Source organism: Agelaius phoeniceus, chromosome 37 (genome assembly GCF_051311805.1).
Source record: "Agelaius phoeniceus isolate bAgePho1 chromosome 37, bAgePho1.hap1, whole genome shotgun sequence".
Lineage (NCBI taxonomy): Eukaryota > Metazoa > Chordata > Aves > Passeriformes > Icteridae > Agelaius > Agelaius phoeniceus.
In genome coordinates, this window is record NC_135302.1 from 1165763 (window position 1) to 1185768 (window position 20006).

Here is a 20006-nt window from a genome sequence, read left to right on the forward strand (position 1 = left end):
GGTTTTTGGGATTCACCTTTTGGTTTTTGAGATTCACCTTTTGGTTTTTTGGATTTTCCCCTTTGATTTAGGGATTCCCATTTGATTTAAGGTTTCCCCTCACGTTTTCGGGATTCCCTCCTTGGGATTCCCCCTTTACTTTTTGGGATTCCCCCATTACTTTATGGATCCCTCCCTTTCCTTTATGGATTCCCCCTTTCCCTTATGGATTCCCCCTCGATTTCAGATTCCCCCCTAATTTCGGGATGCCCCCTGATTTCAGGGTCCCCCCTTTCCTTTAGGGATCCTCCTTTCCCTTGTGGATCCCCCTATTTTAGATTCCCCTTTTATGGATCTCTCTAATTTCCCTTATGGATCCCTCCCCAATTTCGGGATCCCCCCCTGATTTCGGGGTCCCCCCCTAATTTCGGGCTCCGCCCACCCCCGATTTTGGGGGTCCCCCCTTTTCCTTATGGACCCCCCCTAATTTCCTGTTCCCTCCTCAATTTCTGCCTCCCCCCAATTTCTGACTCCTCCCCAGTTTCTTCCTCCTCCCCAGTTTCTGACCCCCCCCCCCCCGATTTCGGGATCCCGCCCTAATTTCAGGCCCCCCCCCCTAATTTCGGGGTCCCCCTGATTTCAGGATCCCCCCTAATTTAGGGGGTCCCCTTTCCCTATGGATCCCCCCCTTGATTTCAGGATCCCCCCTAATTTAGGGGGTCCCCTTTCCCTTATGGATCCCCCTTTCCCTTATGGATCCCCCTTTTTCCCTTATGAATCCCCCCCTTGATTTCAGGATTTCCCCCCCCCACCAATTTCTGCCTCCCCCTCCAATTTCTGCCTCCCCCTCCAATTTCTGGCACCCCCCCCTCAATTTCGGGGTCCCCCCAGGTTCCGGGCGGCGCCCCCAGACCCACCGACGATCTCTCGGATGGTCACGGGCTGGGCCATGGTGGCCGGGGGGGCTGCGGCCCGCGATGTTCACGCCCACCACGCGGAACAGCAGCTTCTCCCCCGTGGGCAAACCGCGCACCGTGAGCCCGCAGCGCTCCACCAGCTCCGTGTTCGCGGGCGTCCAGTTCGTGTCTGGGGGGGGGAAAGGGAAATTTGGGGGGTTATGGGGTCGGGGAGGGGGGTTATGGGGTCGGGGGGTATCGGATTTTGGGGGTTATGGGTTTGGGGAAGGGGCTGGGGGCTCCACCAGCTCCGTGTTCGCGGGGCGTCCCAGTTCGTGTCTGAGGGCGGAAAGGGAAATTTGGGGGGTTATGGGGTCGGGGAGGGGGGTTATGGGGCCGTGGAGGGGGTTATGGGGTCGGGGGGTATCGGATGTCCAGTTCGTGTCTGAGGGCGGAAAGGGAAATTTGGGGGGTTATGGGGTCGGGGAGGGGGTTATGGGGCCGTGGAGGGGGTTATGGGGTCGGGGGTATCGGATTTTGGGGGGTTATGGGGTCGGGGAGGGGGTTATGGGGTCGGGGGTATCGGATTTTGGGGGTCTGGGACAGGGTTTTGGGGCTGGGGTCTCCACCAGCTCCGTGTTCGCGGGCGTCCAGTTGGTGTCTGAGGGGGAGAAATTGGAGGGTTATGGGGTCGTGGAGGAGGTTATGGGGTCGTGGAGGACGTTATGGGGTCGGGGGTAGCGGATTTTGGGGGGTTATGGGGTTGGGCAGAGGGTTATAGGGCTGGGGTCTCCACCAGCTCCGTGTTCACAGGGGTCCAGTTCGTGTCTGGGGGGTAGAAATTGGGGGGTTATGGGGCCGTGGAGGAGGTTATGGGGTCAGGGAGGGGGTTATGGGGTCATGGAGGAGGTTATGGGGTTGGGGAGGAGGTTATGGGGTTGGGGAGGGGGTTATGGGGTTGGGGAGGGGGTTATGGGGCCATGGAGGAGGTTATGGGGCCATGGAGGAGGTTATGGGGTCGTGGAGGAGGTTATGGGGTCGGGGAGGAGGTTATGGGGTTGGGGAGGGGGTTATGGGGTCGTGGAGGGGGTTATGGGGTCGTGGAAGAGGTTATGGGGCCATGGAGGGGGTTATGGGGTCAGGGAGGAGGTTATGGGGCCATGGAGGGGGTTATGGGGTCGTGGAGGGGGTTATGGGGTCATGGAGGAGGTTATGGGGCGTGGAGGGGGTTATGGGGTCAGGGAAGGGGTTATGGGGTCATGGAGGGGGTTATGGGGTCGGGGGCTGCCAGATTTTGGGGTGATGGGGTGGGTGGGTATTGGATTTTGGGGGCTTATGGGGCTGGGGAAGGGCTTATTTTGGGCTCCACCCCCAAGTTTTGGGTCCGTCCCGAAGTTTTGGGGTCCCCCCACATTTTGGGGTGCCCCACTCAGCCGCTCCCCTCACCCCCCCACCAGGTACCCCTCAATTCCCTCCCAAATTTCATCGATTCCCACCAAGTTTTGGGGTCCCCTCCCATTTCAGGGATTCCCACCAAGTTTTGTGATCTCACCCCAAAATTTTGGGGTCCCTCCCGAAGTTTTGGGGTCCCCCCAAATTTTTGAGGACCCCTAAATTTTGGGGTGCCCCCCCCTCCCCTCACCACTCCACCCAGGAACCCCTCGATGCCCCCCCAAATTTCAGCGATTCCCACAACCTTCGAGTCGCTCCAAATTTCAGGGATTGCCCCCAAGTTTTAGGATCCCACCCCGAAATTTTGGGGTGCCCCCCGCATTTTGGGGTGCCGCACTCACCCCCCTCCCGGCACCACTCCACCAGGTAGCCGTCGATGCCCCCCGCCCCCAGGCGCTCCGGCGGGCGCCACTTGAGCGTGGCCGTGGTGTCCGTGACGTCCTCCAGCACCAGGTGAGTGGGTTCGCTGGTGGGGGCTGCAGGAGACCCCAAATTCCCCCCAAATCAGCCCAAAAAACCAGCCCCAAATCACTCCAGAATCATCACAAAATCTTCCCAGAATCATCCCCCAAAAATCAGAACAAAATCAGTCCAAAATCAGACGAAAAAGCAGCCCAGAATCAGCCCAAAATCAGCCCAAATCACTCCAGAATCATCACAAAATCATCCCAGAATCATCCCCAAAAATCAGTCCAAAATCAGACAAAAAATCAGACAAAAAGCAGCCCAAAATCATCGCAAATTCAGCCCAAAAATCAGCCCAGAATCAGCCTAAAATCACCCCCAAATCACCCCAAAAATCACACCAAATTCACCCCAAATCAGCCCAAAAAACCAGCCCCAAATCACTCCAGAATCATCACAAAATCATCCCAGAATCATCCCCAAAAATCAGTCCAAAATCAGACAAAAAATCAGACAAAAAGCAGCCCAAAATCAGCCCAAAATCATCGCAAATTCAGCCCAGAATCAGCCCAAAATCATCGCAAATTCAGCCCAAAAATCAGCCCAGAATCAGCCTAAAATCACCCCCAAATCACCCCAAAAATCACACCAAATTCACCCCAAATCAGCCCAAAAAACCAGCCCCAAATCACTCCAGAATCATCACAAAATCTTCCCAGAATCATCCCCCAAAAATCAGTCCAAAATCAGACAAAAAAGCAGCCCAGAATCAGCCCAAAATCATCGCAAATTCAGCCCAAAAATCAGCCCAGAATCAGCCTAAAATCACCCCAAACATTACCCCAAAAATCACCCCAAATCAGCCCAAAAATCAGCCCGAAATCACTCCAGAATCATCACAAAATCATCCCAGAATCATCCCCAAAAATCAGTCCAAAATCAGACAAAAAATCAGACAAAAAGCAGCCCAAAATCAGCCCAAAATCATCGCAAATTCAGCCCAAAAATCAGCCCAGAATCAGCCTAAAATCACCCCCAAATCACCCCAAAAATCACACCAAATTCACCCCAAATCAGCCCAAAAAACCAGCCCCAAATCACTCCAGAATCATCACAAAATCATCCCAGAATCATCCCCAAAAATCAGTCCAAAATCAGACAAAAAATCAGACAAAAAGCAGCCCAAAATCAGCCCAAAATCATCGCAAATTCAGCCCAGAATCAGCCCAAAATCATCGCAAATTCAGCCCAAAAATCAGCCCAGAATCAGCCTAAAATCACCCCCAAATCACCCCAAAAATCACACCAAATTCACCCCAAATCAGCCCAAAAAACCAGCCCCAAATCACTCCAGAATCATCACAAAATCTTCCCAGAATCATCCCCCAAAAATCAGTCCAAAATCAGACAAAAAAGCAGCCCAGAATCAGTCCAAAATCAGCCCAAAATCATCGCAAATTCAGCCCAAAAATCAGCCCAGAATCTGCCTAAAATCGCCCCAAAAATCACCCCAAAAATCACCCCAAATCACCCCAAAATCACCCCAAAATCACCTCAAAATCATCCCAAAAATTCCACCAAAATCACACAAAAAACCACACCAAAATCACCCAAAATCGCACCAAAATTAACCCAAAAATCACCCCAAAATCAGCCCAGAAATCAGCCCCAAATCATCCCAAAATCGCCCCAAAATCACCTCGAAAATCAGCCTAAAATCACCCCAAAATCAGACAAAAATCACCCAAAATCAGCCCCAAATCACCCAAAAAACCACACAAAAATCACCCCCAAAAATCACCCCAAAATCACACAAAAATCACCCCAGAATTAACCCCAAAATTATCAACCCCAAAAATCATCCCAAATCCCCTCCAGGACCCCCCAAATCTTCCCCAAAAATTCTCCAAGACCCCCAAAATCCCCCTGGGAGCCCCCAGACCCAATCCAGGACCCCCCAAATCCTCCTCAAATCCCCTCCAGGACCCCCCAAATCCCCTTGGGACACCCCCAGACCCAATCCAGGACCCCCCAAATCCTCCTCAAATCTCCTCCAGGACCCCCAAATCTTCCTCAAATCCCCTCCAGGACCCCCCAAATCCCCTCCAGGACCCCCCAAATCCCCCCCAGGACCCCCAAATCCCCTTGGGACACCCCCAGACCCAATCCAGGACCCCACAAATCCTCCTCAAATCCCCTCCAGGACCCCAAATCCTCCTCAAAAACCCTCTAGGACCCCCTAAATCTCCTCCAGCACCCTCTAAATGCCCCTAGGACACCCCCAGACCCAATCCAGGACCCCCCAAATACCCCCAAAATCCCATCCAGGACCCCCCAAATCTTCCACAAACCCCCTCTGGGACCCCCTAAATCCTCCCCAAATCCCTTTCAGGACCCTCTAAAACTCCCCAAATCCCCTTCAGGACCCCCTTACTGCTCCTGAGACACCCCCAGACCCCCCTAAATCCCCCCCAAATCCTCTCTAGGACCCTCTAAAACTCCCCAAATCCCCTCCAGGACCCCCCAAATCCCCTCCAGGACCCCCTAAATCCCCCTGGGAGCCCCCAGACCCAATCCAGGACCCCCTAAATCCGCCCCAAAACCCTTCTTTCCTTCACCAGGACCCCTCAAATCCCCTCCAGGACCCCCTAAAAGCCCCCAAATCCCCCCAGATTTTGCCCAAATCTCCCCCAGAGCCCCCCCGAGCCCCCCACCCACCGATGGGCATGAAGGGGGGGGTGTTGAGGCTGGGGGCCGAGACCCCGATGGCGTTGACGGCGAAGACCCGCATCTCATAGAGCACGCCCTCGATCATGCGCGTGGACTCGAAGGTGAGCGCCGGCAGCACCTCGAAATTGAGCTTCATCCAGCGGTGGGAGCCCTTCTTCTTCCTCTCCACCAGGTAACCTGCACAGGTGAGACAGGTGAGACACAGGTGAGACACAGGTGAGACACAGGTGAGGGACGGAAATTGAGCTTCATCCAGCGGTGGGAGCCCTTCTTCTTCCTCTCCACCAGGTAACCTGCGCAGGTGAGGGACAGGTGAGACAGGTGAGACACAGGTAGGGACAGAAACTGAGCTTCATCCATGGTGGAGCCCTTCGTCTTCCTCTCCACCAGGTAACCTGCACAGGTGAGGGACAGGTGAGACAGGTGAGGGACAGGTGAGGTACAGGTGAGACAGGACACATGGACAGAGGACACACAGGTGTGAGGATGAGGAAGGGACACCCAGGTGCCCATCCAGGTGCCAGGTGCCAGATGGGGACAGGTGAGGGACAGGTGAGAACAGGTGGGGACAGATGAGGACAGGTGAGGGACATGTGTGACAGGTGAGACACAGGTGAGACAGGTGAGGACAGGTAAGGGACAGGTGAGACCAGGTGAGACACAGGTGTGACAGGACACACAGACAGAGCCCCCCCAGGTGTGGGGATGAGGAGGGGACGCCCAGGTGTCCCTCAGGTGTGTCTCTCACCTGTGACCGGCTGCCCCCCGTCGAACTTGGGCGGCTCCCAGACCAGCACGGCCCAGTCCTCGCCCACCTGGGTGACGCGCACGGCCTCGGGCGGGTCGGGGACATCTGCGGGGACAGGTGAGGTTACCTGTGTCACCAGGTGTGCCCTGGTCTGTGCCCACAGGTGCGCCCATATGTTCCCCAAAGTGTGCCCAGGTATCCACAGGTGCGCCCATATGTTCCCCCAGGTATCCCCAGGTGTCCCCAAGTGCCCCCAGGTGTGTCCCCAGGTGTGTCCCCAGGTGTGTCCCAGGTGTGTGCCATACCCAAGACGCGGATGTTGATGGCGGCCATGTCCTCGTCGGCCGGGTTGGTGTGTGCCCAGGTGTATCCCCAGGTGTATCCCTAATGTCCCCAGGTGTATCTCAGGTGTATCTCAGGTGTCCCCCCAGGTGTGTCCCCAGGTATATCCCCAGGTGTGTCCCAGGTGTATCTCAGGTGTCCCCAGGTGTGTGCCCAAGTGCGTCCCCAGGTGTATCTCAGGTGTATCTCAGGTGTATCCCCAGATGTATCCCCAGGTGTGTCCCCATCGTCCCCAGGTGTATCTCAGGTGTATCTCAGGTGTATCCCCAGATGTATCCCCAGGTGTGTCCCCATCGTCCCCAGGTGTATCTCAGGTGTAGCCAGGTGTGTCCCCAGGTGTGTGCCGTACCCACAATGCAGATGTTGATGGCGGCCATGTCCTCTCCAGCCGGGTTGGTGTGTGCCCAGGTGTATCCCCAGGTGTATCCCCAGGTGTGCCCCAGGTGAGCACCATACCCACGACGCGGCCGTGTCCTCTCCGGCCAGGTTGGTGTGTGCCCAGGTGTATCCCCAGGTGTATCCCCATCTATCCCCATTGTCCCCAGGTGTATCTCAGGTGTCCCCAGGTGTATCTCAGGTGTATCCCCAGGTGTCCCCAGGTGTATCTCAGGTGTCCCCAGGTGAGCACCGTACCCACGACGCGGATGTTGATGGCGGCCATGTCCTCTCCGGCCGGGTTGGTGACGCGGATCTCGTAGCGCCCCTCGTCGGCGCGCTCGGCGCTCTCGATGACGAAACTGCTGAGCTCGTGCTTGTCCTCCAGGCGGACACGCCCCTCACGGGCCGAGAACTCCTGCACAGGTGAGACACGTGTGGGACAGGTGAGGGCACACAGGGACAGGTGAGACAGGTGTGGGACAGGTGTGGGACAGGTGCGGGACAGGAGGAGCTGCTCAGCTCGTGCTTGTCCTCCAGGCGGACACGCCCCTCACGGGCCGAGAACTCCTGCACAGGTGAGACAGGTGAGGGCACACAGGGACAGGTGAGACAGGTGAGACAGGTGTGGGACAGGTGGGACAGGTGTGGGACAGGTGAGACAGGTGAGGGACAGGTGGGACAGGTGAGGGACAGGTGACACAGGTGAGACAGGTGTGGGACAGGAGGAGCTGCTCAGCTCGTGCTTGTCCTCCAGGTGGACACGCCCCTCACAGGCCGAGAACTCCTGCACAGGTGAGACAGGTAAGATGGACAGGTGAGAGAGGTGAGGGCACACAGGGACAGGTGTGGGACAGGTGAGACAGGTGTGGGACATGTGTGGGACAGGTGAGGGCACACAGGGACAGGTGTGGGACAGGTGAGACAGGTGTGGGACAGGTGTGGGACAGGTGTGGGACAGGTGTGGGACAGGTGAGGGCACACAGGGACAGGTGGGACAGGTGTGGGACAGGTGAGGGCACACAGGGACAGGTGGGACAGGTGTGGGACAGGTGTGGGACAGGTGAGATGGACGGGTGGGACACGTGTGGGACAGGTGAGATGGACAGGTGTGGGACAGGTGTGGGACAGGTGAGGGCACACAGGGACAGGTGGGACAGGTGTGGGACAGGTGAGGGCACACAGGGACAGGTGAGACAGGTGAGGGACAGGTGAGACAGGTGAGGGACAGGAGGAGCTGCTCAGTTCATGCTTGTCCTCGAGCCTCACCCGACTGGGCTGAGAACTCCTACAGGTGAGACAGGTGAGATGGAGAGGTGGGACAGGTGAGAGAGACAGGTGAGACAGGAACTGCTCAGCTCGTGCTTGTCCTTGAGGTGAGACAGGTGTGGGACAGGTGGGACAGGTGTGGGACAGGTGAGACAGGTAAGATGGACAGGTGAGGGACAGGTGAGAGAGGTGAGGGCACACAGGGACAGGTGGGACAGGTGTGGGACAGGTGAGACAGGTGTGGGACAGGAGGAGCTGCTCAGCTCGTGCTTGTCCTCCAGCCTCACCCGACCTTCCCGGGCCAAGAACTCCTGTACAGGTGAGACAGGTGAGATGGACAGGTGTGAGACAGGTGAGGGACAGGTGAGACACACAGGTGACACAGGTGTGACACAGGGATGGGACAGGTGTCCCCCAGGTGGTCTCACCTGCCCGTCCTTGGTCCAGGTGACCGTGGGCAGTGGTTCCCCGAGATGGGCACAGTGACACAGGTGTGACACACAGGTAACTCCAATGACACAGGTGACACTCAGGTGACACACAGGTGACACTCAGGTGACCTCACCTGCCCGTCCTTGGTCCAGGTGACCGTGGGCAGGGGTTCCCCCGAGATGGGCACAGTGACACAGGTGTGACACACAGGTAACTCCAATGACACAGGTGTGACACACAGGTCACACACAGCTGTTACAGGTGACACTCAGGTGACACAGGTGACACTCAGGTGACACTCAGGTGACCTCACCTGCCCGTCCTTGGTCCAGGTGACGGTGGGCAGGGGTTCCCCCGAGATGGGCACAGTGACACAGGTGTGACACACAGGTAACTCCAATGACACAGGTGTGACACACAGGTCACACACAGCTGTTACAGGTGACACAGGTGACACTCAGGTGACACAGGTGACACTCAGGTGACCTCACCTGCCCGTCCTTGGTCCAGGTGACCGTGGGCAGGGGTTCCCCCGAGATGGGCACGTCCAGGCGCAGTTTGTTTCCCGCCACCACCACCAAGGTGTTCTCCGAGTCCCGGCCCGAGCAGTCCAGGTGGATCTTGGGGGGCTCTGGGGGGGACAGGGACAGGGACAGGGGTGGCACCGAGCCCACAGGTGCGCCCAGGTGTGGCCAGGTGTGTCCTCTGTCCCCTCAGGTGGCCCCAGGTGTTCTCCCAGGTGTCTTCTGTCCCCCCTCAGGTGTGTCCTGTCCCCCCCCCCAGGTGTCCCCTCCCACCCCAGGTGTGCCCACAGGTGTCTCCAGGTATGCCCAGGTGTCCCCCCAGTTGTCATCTGTCCCCACAGGTGTCCCTCCCACCCCAGGTGTCCTCACAGGTTTCCCCCTCACTTGTCCCCTCCCCACCAGATGTCCAAACAGGTGTGTCCCCAGGTGTCCCCTGTCCCCTCAGGTGTCCCCTCCCACCCCAGGTGTCCCCCCAGGTGTGCTCAGGTGTCCCCTGCCCTCACCTTGTTTGGGGACGTACTCCACCTTGATCTCTGTGGGGAGGGGGGAGGGGAAGGGGATTTAGTGACGTCATTGACCCCGCCCCCAAACAACCCAGTGACGTCATTGGAGAAACCCCAGTGACGTCACAGGTCCCAAAAGTGACCCCCCCCGAGCCATCAGTGCCCCCCAGGTGCCCCCCAAATTCCGCCCAAACACCCCCGAATTTCTCCAGATTCCGCCCAAACACCCCCGAATTTCTCCAGATTCCGCCCAAACACCCCCAAAATGCCTCCAAGTGCCCCCAAATTCCCCCCAAATTTCCACAAACACCCCCAAATTTCCCCTCCCAAATTTCCCTAAATGCCCCCCAGTTCCTCCCAGTGCCCCCCCAAACACCTCCAACAACCCCCAAATGCCCCAAATGCCCCCCAAACACCCCCCAAATGCCCCCAAACCCTCCAGTTTCCCCCAAATTTCCCCAAACACCCCCAAGTGCCCCAAACACCCCCCAAATGCCCCCCAAACACCCCTAAAATGCTCCCAACCGCCCCAAATTTCCCCAAACGCCCCAAATTTCCCCCAGATCCGCCCGTGCCCACCGAGGAAGTTGAGTTTGGCCGAGAGGGTGAGGGCGTAGCCGTCGGGGATGAAGGTGTAATCGCCCTCATCCTCGGGGCGCACGTCATCGATCACCAGCTTGTGGATCCTGCGAGGGCAAAACATCCCCAAAAATCCACCCCAAAATGCCAAAACCCCAAAAAAATCCACCCAGGTATCCTAAAGTACAAAAAAACCCCAAAAAAATCCCACCCCAAAATGCCAAAACCCCAAAAAAATCCACCCAGGTATCCTAAAATACAAAAAAACCCCAAAAAATCCACCCAAAAATCCCAAAATTCAAAAAAATCCAAATTCCCAAAATCAAAAAATCCCCCAAAAAAATCCACCCAGGTATACTAAAATACAAAAAATCCCAAAAAAAATCCCACCCAAAAATCACAAAATTCCAAAAAAAAACCCACCCAAAAATCCCAAAATTCCAAAAAAATCCGAATTCCCAAAACCCCAAAATCCCCCAAAAAATCCATCCAGGTATCCTAAAATACAAAAAAATCCCCAAAAAAAACCCACCCAAAAATCCCAAAATTCAAAAAAACCCGCTCAAAAATCCCAAAATTCAAAAAAAAAATCCACCTAAAAAAATCCACCCCCAAAAAATCCACTCAAGTATCTCAAAATTTAAAAAAAAAAAACCCACCCAAAAAATCCCAAAATCCCAAAAAACTCCACCCAAAACCCCCAAAAATCCCAAATTTCCAAAAAATCCCCACCCCAAAATCCCAAAATCCAAAAAAAATCCACCCCAAAATCCCAAAATCCCAAACCTCCCCACCCAGGTATCCCAAATTTTTGGGGTTATTTTGGGGGATTTTGGGGATTTTTTGGAGTTTTTTGAGGATTTTGTGTTTTGTAGGATTTTTGGGGGGTTTGGGATTTTTGGGCTTTTTTGGGTTTTGGGTTTTTTTTTGGGGGGGGGGATCTTTTTTGGGATTTTTTGGGGGTGTTTTTGTGGGGTTTTGGGGTGGTTTCTTTGGATTTTTTGAGCTTTGGAGTTTTTTGGAGGATTTTGGGGTTATTTTGGGGATTTTTTAAAAGGGTTTTTGAGATTTGGGGCTTTTTTCGGTTTTGAAATTTTGGGGTGTTTGGGGTGGTTTTGGGGTTTTTTTGGGATTTTTGGGGAATTTTTAAAGGCTATTTTTGGGATAATTTGGGAATTTTTTGGGTGTTTTTGTGATTTTTGGGGAATTTTTTAAGGTAATTTCTAGCAATTTTTGGGAATGTTTTGGGGATATTTTGTGGGAATTTTTTAAGGTTATTTTTGGGATATTTTGGGAATTTTGGGGGGATATTTTTGGGATTTGGGGCAATTTTTTAAGGTTATTTTTGGGATTTTTTTGGGGGATATTTTGTGATTTTTGGGGAATTTTTAAAGGTTATTTTTGGGATATTTTTGGGAATTTTTAAATGATAATTTTGGGATTTGGGGGGAATTTTTTAAGGTTATTTTTGGGTTTTTTGGGGGGGATATTTTGGGAATTTTTTGGGGGTTATTTTTTGGGGGTTATTTTTGGGCACATTTTGGGGATATTTGGGGTTTTTTGGGGTCCCACCTGCCGGTGTGGGAGATGTGGATGCGTTTGCTGGGCCGAACCTCGACGCCGTTCTTGAACCAGCGCCCGGTGACCTTCTCGTCCGACACCTCGCACTTGAACACGGCCTGCTCGGTGGCCTGCACCGTCAGGTCCGCGATGCCCTGCAGCACCTCCAGCTGCTTCTCTGCAGGCCCAAAAAAACCCATGGAGACCCCAAAAATCCATGGGGAACCCAAAAAAATTCCATGGAGGCTCCAAAAATTCCATGGGGACCCAAAAAATCCATGGAGACCCCAAAAATCCATGGGGAACCCAAAAAATCCATGGAGACTCCTAAAATTCCATGGGGAACCCAAAAAATCCATGGAGGCTCCAAAAATTCCATGGGGACCCACATATGTTCATAGGAACCCCTGTAGAACCCATGGAGAACCTCTAGGAACATCTGCAGAACTTCCTGCGGCACCTCCAGGTGCTTCTCTGCAACCCAAAAAATCCATGGGGAACCCAAAAAATCCATGGGGAACCCAAAAAAATCCACATCTGTCCATAGGAACCCACGCCTGTCCCAGAAACCCCTGGAGAACCCATGGAGAACATCTGGAGAACCTCTAGGAACATCTGCAGAACTTCCTGCAGCACCTCTAGCTGCTTCTCTGCAGGTCCAAAATCCATGGGAACCCCCCAAAAAATCCACACCTGTCCATAGGAACCCACACACACCTGTCCCAGAAACCCCTGGAGAACCCCTGGAGAACATCTGGAGAACTTCCTGCAGCACTTCCAGCTGCTTCTCAGCAGGTCCAAAAAATCCATGGAGACACCAAAAATCCACGGGGAACCCAAAAAAATAATCCATGGGGAACCCCAAAAGTCCATGGGAACCCATGGAGGACCTCTAGAAACATCTGGAGAACTTCCTGCAGCACCTCCAGGTGCTTGTCTGCAACCCCAAAATCCATCTGGAACCCCCAGAAAATCCATGGGAACCCACACATGTCCATAGGAACCCATGGAGAACATCTGGAGAACATCCTGAGATGCCTTCTGCTCCTCTGCAAGCCCAAAAAATCCACATGGACCCCCCAAAAATCCTGGGACTTTCTGGGATCTCCAGAACCTTCTCCGAGGTGACCCTGAAACACCTCCAGGAGCTCTCAGGACCGCGGGTGACCCCGGAGGAGCTCTGACCTTCCACGATGACCTCGGCCTCGGCCTCGCCGCCGTTGGTCATGATGCGGTAGCGGCCGGTGTCCTCCATGGTGGCCTCGTTGAGGATCAGGAAGTGCTTCTTGCCGTCCTTCTTGAAGCGGTACTTGAAGGTCTCCTCGCGGGTCAGCTCCACGCCGTCCTTCGTCCTGGACACCGGGGGACAAACGGCGGGAGTGGGGTGGGCGTGGGGTGGACATGGAGGTGGACATGGGGTGGACATGGGGTGGACATGGAGGTGGACATGGGGTGGACATGGAGGTGGACATGGAGGTGGACGTGGGGTGGACATGGAGGTGGACATGGGGTGGACATGGAGGTGGACATGGAGGTGGACGTGGGGTGGACACCAGGTGGGCGTGGAGATGGACATGGGGTGGGTGTGGAGATGGACACAGTGGACATGGAGATGGACATGGGTGGAGGTGGAGATGGACATGGGGGTGGAGATGGACATGGGGTGGACATAGGGTGGATGTGGGGTGGATGTGGGGCAGATTTGGAGTGGACTCAGGGTGGACACAAGGTGGACATGGGGATGGACACACGGCCACATGGACACAAGATGGACACACGGACACAGGACAATGTGGATGGACACAGGATGGGCACACGGATGCAGGGCAATGTGGATGGACACGGGATGGACACAGGATGGACACAGGACAATGTGGATGGACACTCGGACGCAGGATGGACACGTGGACAGCGTGGATGGACAGACTGACGGACAGACGGACGCTGCGGGCGGACGGACAGACGGACACGCGGCCGGCCCGTACCACATGACCTGGGCGCCCTCCTCGGACACCTCGGCCTCCAGCACCACGCGCTCGCCCACCACCACCTGCTGGTCCTCGGGGCCCTTCATGATGGTCACGGGCGGCTCTGCGGGGACGGACACACGGACAGGTGAGGAGGGACAGGGGGACGGACACACGGACAGGTGAGGAGGGACAGGGGGACGGACACACGGACAGGTGAGGAGGGACAGGGGGACGGACACACGGACAGGTGAGGAGGGACAGGGGGACGGACACACGGACAGGTGAGGACGGACACACGGACAGGTGAGGAGGGACAGGGGGACACCACCTGTTGGTCCTCAGGGCCCTTCGTGGTGGTCATCAGTGCCCCCAGGTGACCCCAGGTGCCCCCAGGTCCTCCATGGGCACCTCCAAGACCTCCAAAACCCCACCCAGGTGACCCCAAGACCCCTCCAGGTGCCCCAGGACCTCCATGGGCACCTCCAAGACCCCAAAACCCCCACCCAGGTGACCCCAAATGCCTCCAGGTGCCCCCCAGGACCCTCCAAAACCCCCACAGGTGCCCTCAAACCCCCCACCCAGGTACCCCCAGGACCCCCATGGGCACCTCCAAGACCCCCAAAACCCCACCCAGGTGACCCCAAGACCCCTCCAGGTCCCCCAGGTCCCCTCCAGGTGACCCCAGGTGCCCTACAGGTGCCCCCAGGTGTCCCAAACCACCCCACAGGCACCTCAAACCCCCCCCCAGATGCCCCCCAGGACCCCCCAAAACCCCCCCAGGTGCCCTCAAATCACCCCCCAGGTTCCCCCAGGTGCCCCCCAGGTGCCCCCAAGGGGGTCTCCAGGTGACCCCAAGACCCCTCCAGGTCCCCCCAGACCCCTCCAGATGCCTCCAGGACCCATGGGCATCCCAAGACCCCCACACCCCACCCAGGTGACCCAAGACCCCTCCAGGTGCCCCCAGGTGTCTCCAGGCACCCCAAATCACCCCCAGTCACCTCAACCCCCATCCAGGTGCCCCCAGGTGCCCCCAGGTCCCCCCAGAACCCCCCCAGGTGCCCTAAAATCACCCCCCAGGTGCTCCAGGTGCCCACAGGTGCCCCCCAGGTGCCCCCAGGTGCCCTCAAACCCTCCCCAAGTGTCCCCCAGGTGCCCCCAACACCCCCCCCCAGGTACCCAGGTGCCCTCAAATCACCCCCAGGTGCCCCAGGTGCCCCCAGGTGCCCCCAGGCACCTCCAACCCTCCCCCCAGATCCCCCCAAAGCCCCCAGGTGCCCTCAAATCACCCCCAGGTGCCCCAGGTGCCCCCCAGGTGCCCCAGGTGCCCACCTTTGACGAAGACCTCGGTGAAGCACTTCTCGTCATTGACCCGGCACTCGTAGGCGGCGTCATCGGCCAGGGAGCACTTGTTGATGGTGAGGATGCGCTTCAGCCCCACGTTCTCAAACACGTACCTGGGCAGGGAACACACCTGGGCACACCTGGGCACACCTGGGTCACACCTGGACACACCTGTGCCACACCTGGGCCCACCTTTGGGTGCCTGGGAAACCTGAGGGACACCTGGGCACACCTGGGCACACCTGGGCACACCTGGGCGCACCTGAGAACCTCCCAGCCCCTCCCTGGCACACCTGAGCCCTGATCTGCCGCTCCCCTGCCTCCTTGTCCACGTCAAACTGGGGACAGGGACACACCTGGGGTCACCTGGGCACACCTGGGCACACCTGGGGGTCTCTAGGGGCACACCTGGGGGCAGCTAGGAGGGACCTGGGCACACCTGGGGGCACTTGTTGATGGTGAGGATGCGCTTCAAACCCACGTTCTCAAACACGTACCTGGGCAGGGAACACACCTGGGCACACCTGGGCACACCTGGGTCACACCTGGACACACCTGTGCTACACCTGGGCCCACCTTTGGGTGCCTGGGGAAACCTGAGGGACACCTGGGCACACCTGGGCACACACCTGGGCACACCTGGGCACACCTGGGTGCACCTGAGAACCTCCCAGCCCCTCCCTGGCACACCTGAGCCCTGATCTGCCGCTCCCCTGCCTCCTTGTCCACGTCAAACTGGGGACAGGGACACACCTGGGGGTCACCTGGGGTCACCTGGGCACACACCTGGGCACACCTGGGCACACCTGGGGCACAGCTAGGGGTGCCTGGGGACACCTGTGCCACACCGGGGCACACCTGGGCACACCTGGGCGCACCGGGGCCCACCTGGGGGTCTCTGTGGACAGCTGGGGACACCTGAGGGACACTTGGGGACACCTGTGCCACACCTGGGCCCACCTTTGGGTGCCTGGGGAAACCTGAGGGGACACCTGGGGCACACCTGTGCCACACCTGTGCCCACCTGGGGGCACACCTGGGCACACCTGTGCCCACCTGGGCACTCACTTGTTGCTGGGCTTGATGAGCTGCCCGTTCTTGTACCACTTGAGGGGCAGGTCGGGGTTGCTGAGCTCCACCATCAGCCGGATCTTGTTGCCCTTGTCCACCTGGTAGGCGGGGTCCAGCTTCCGGACGAAGGCTGGGGATGGACAGGTGAGCTCAGGTGACCCCAAAAAAAATCACCTGAGAACCCAAAAAAACCACCCAGGAACCCAAAATTCCACCCAAATCCATTGAATTTCCCAAAACCTCCCAAAAATCCCACAGCACCCTGAAGATGATCATGGAACCATCAGGGCTTCGACTGCCAGGTGAAGGTTGGGGGTGGACAGGCGAGCTCAGGTGACCCCAAAAATTCCACCTGGGAACCCCAAAATTCCCAAACCCCCCCAAATTTCCCCCAAATTTCCCCACCTTCGCTCTTCTTGGGCTCCACCTTGATCTTCTTGAGGCGCTTGAGCATGCCGCGCAGGTCGGTGATGCCGTACTGGAAGGCGATGCGCTCGTACTCGCTCTTCTTGGTGACGCCCTTGAGCAGCTCCCAGATCTCGGGTGGGATCGTGTCCTCCTCGTCGTCCTTCTTCTTCTTCTTCACCTCCTCGGCCTGCTCCTCCCTGAGGGTGGCGTGGGCATCGTGGTCATCGTGGCCAAATGGTCATCATTGGGGCATGGTCATCGTGATGGGCATGGTCATTGTCATCATCATGGGCATGGTCATTGTCATGGTCATCATCATGGGCATGGTCATCATGGTCATGGGCATGGTCATCATGGTCATTGTTATTATCATCATGGGCATGGTCATCATGGTCAGCATCATCATCATGGGCATGGTCACCATGGTCATTGTCATCATGGGCATGGTCATCACGGGCATGGGCATGGTCATCATGGGCATGGTCATCATCATCGGAATGAGCATGGGCGTGCTCATCATGGTCATCTCGGTCATGGTCATCATCATGGGCATGGTCATCATGGTCATTGTCATCATGGGCATGGTCATCATGGTCATTGTTATTATCATCATGGGCATGGGCATGGTCATCATGGTCATTGGAATGGGCATGCTCATGGTCATCATGGTCATCGTCATGGGCATGGTCATCATGATGGTCATGGTCATCATGGTCATGGTCATCTCGGTCATGGTCATCATCATGGGCATGGGCATGGTCATCTCGGTCATGGTCATCATCATCGGAATGAGCACGGGCACAGTCATCATGGTCATCAGCATAGGCATGGTCATCATGGGCATGGTCATCATCATCATCATTGTCATGATCATGGTCAGCATCATCATGATGGTCATGGTCATCTTGGTCATGATCATCATCATGGGCATGGGCATGGTCATCATGGTCATCATGAGAATGGGCATCATAGTCATGGTCATCATCGGCTTCGTAATGGTCATCATGGTCATGGTCACCGTCATGATGGTCATCATGGGCATGGACACCATGGTCATGATCATCATCATGGGCATGATCATGGTCATCATCATGGGCATGGTCATGGTCATCATGGGCATTGTCAGCATCAGCATCATTGTCATTGTCATTGTCATGGTCATTGTCATGGTCATGGTCATGGGCACCATGGGCATGGTCATCATGATCATGGTGGTCATGGTCATGGGCATGGTCATAATCATGGGCATGGGCATCATGGTCATGGTCATGGTCATGGTCAGCATCATCAGCTTCATCATCGTCATCATTGTAGGCATGGGCATGGTCATCATCATGGGCATGGGCAGGATCATGGTCATCATGGCCATGGTCATCATGGTCATCATGGTCATCATGGCCATGGTCATCATCGTCAGTGTCATGGTCATGGTCAGCATCATGGTCATGGCCATGGTCATCATGGTCATGGGCATGGGCATGGTCATCATTGACATTGTCATGGTCATCATCATCATCGTCATTGACATTGTCATCATTGACATTCTCAACCTCATCATCAACATCTTCATCCTCATCCTCATCATCCCAAAACTGTCGTCATCCCAACCCTGCCCTCATCTTCACCGTCCTCTTCATTCCATCCCCATCATCATCCTCATCCTCATCATCTTCATCCCAAAGTTCTCCTTGTCCGAACCCCATCCTCCTCCTCATCATCCTCATCCTCTTCATCCTGAAGTTCTCCTTGTCCGAACTCCATCCTCCTCCTCATCATTTCATCCTCATCCTCATCATCTTCATCCCAAAGTTCTCCTTGTCCAAACCCCATCCTCCTCCTCATCATTTCATCCTCATCCTCATCATCTTCATCCCAAAGTTCTCCTTGTCCAAACCCCATCCTCATCCTCATCATCTTCATCCCAAAGTTCTCCTTGTCCGAACCCCATCCTCATCCTCATCCTCATCCCCATCCCCATCCTCATCCTCATCATTTCATCCTCATCCTCATCCTCCTCCTCATCATCTTCATCCCAAAGTTCTCCTTGTCCGAACCCCATCCTCCTCATCATCATTTCATCCTCATCCTCATTCTCATCATCCTCATCCCCATCCCACCCCCATTGTTATCTTCAACCCATCCTCCTCCTCCTCCTCCTCTTCCTCCTCCTCCTCCTCCTGTCCTTCCTCCCCCTCCTCCTCTTCCTCCCCACCTCTTTTTCAGCAGCCCGCTGAAGTCGAGCTCTCCGGCCATCTCATCCTTGGTGTCGTTCCTGGGGGACACCGGGAATTTGGGGGGATTTGGGGGATTTGGGGGGATTTGGGGGGGTTTTGGGGGGATTTGGGGGGAGTTGGGAAAATTTGGGGGATTTTGGGGATTTTTTTGGGATTTGGGGGGAAATTTGGGAGATTTGGGGGGGGGGTGGGAAAATTTGGGGGATTTTAGGGGAAATTTGGGGGGATTTGGGAATTTGGGGGGATTTTGGGGGGATTTGGGGGAGGATTTGTGGGGGGGTGATTTGGGGGGATTTTGGGATCCCCAAGGGGGTCTTGGGGTCCAGGAGGGTCCCTGGGGAGGATCTGGGGGGGATTTTCAGGATTTTGGGGTCCTGGGAGGTTTTTTGGGGTCCTGGGGGGATTTTTGGTTTCCTGGGAACTTTTTGGGGTCCTGGAGGGAGATCTTGGGGTCCTGGAGGGTCCCCAGGAGGAGATTTTGGGGGCATTTTCGGGCGAGATTTTGGGTGGGGTTTTGGGGTGCCGGGTGAGGATTTTGGGGGTCCTGGTTGCATTTTTGGGGTCCCGGGGTAGTTTTTTGGGTTCCCGAGTGGGGTTTTTGGTTTCCTGGGAAGTTTTTGGGGTCCCGGGGGGGTTTTGGGGTCCCCACTCACGTCCTCTTGAAGGCCTGCAGCACATTGTCCGAGCCCGAGGGGCGGCCGGCTGGGGAGGGAGGGGAGTCAGACCCCAAAATGTCCCCAAAAATGTCCCCAAAATCCCAAAATGTCCCCAAAAATGTCCCCAAAATCCCAAAATGTCCCCCAAAATGTCCCCAAATAGTCCCAATGTCCCAAACCTCCCCAATGTCCCCAAATCCCCCAAATGTCCTCAAATGTCTCCAATCCCCCAAATTCCCCAAATGCCCCCAATGTCCTCAAATGTCCTCAAATGTCCCCAAATGTCCCCAGTGTTGTTTTTGAGGGTCATTTTGGGGGTTTTTTTTGTACTTTTGGGGTAGTTTTGGGGTGATTTTTGGGGTGTTTTGGGGGTGGTTTTGGGTTAATTTTGGGGGGTTTTGGGGGGACTTTTGGGGTGGTTTTGGGCCATTTTTGGGGTGGTTTTGGGGGTGGTTTTGGGGTTATTTTTGAGGTTTTTGGGGTTAATTTGGGGGTTTTGCGGGGGATTTTTGGGGTGGTTTTGGGGCATTTA

At 55.9% G+C, this 20006-nt stretch overlaps 1 protein-coding gene across 1 annotated transcript in view; it reads right to left on the reverse strand.

The window, feature by feature from the left end:
* The window catches only part of LOC129134437 (myosin-binding protein C, fast-type-like), a 33722-nt gene extending 14207 nt beyond the window's left edge, over positions 1-19515 (reverse strand). Inside the window, 17 exon segments of the mRNA XM_077170960.1 lie at positions 897-942; positions 944-1065; positions 2669-2803; positions 5451-5639; positions 6211-6315; positions 7186-7345; positions 9120-9259; positions 9656-9685; positions 10235-10341; positions 11807-11972; positions 12980-13146; positions 13780-13885; positions 15094-15218; positions 16174-16306; positions 16582-16781; positions 18797-18856; positions 19472-19515. Coding sequence (XP_077027075.1) covers positions 897-942; positions 944-1065; positions 2669-2803; positions 5451-5639; positions 6211-6315; positions 7186-7345; positions 9120-9259; positions 9656-9685; positions 10235-10341; positions 11807-11972; positions 12980-13146; positions 13780-13885; positions 15094-15218; positions 16174-16306; positions 16582-16781; positions 18797-18837 — 1972 coding nt within the window. The 5' untranslated portion in view covers positions 18838-18856; positions 19472-19515.
* Positions 19516-20006: the final 491 nt, after the last annotated feature.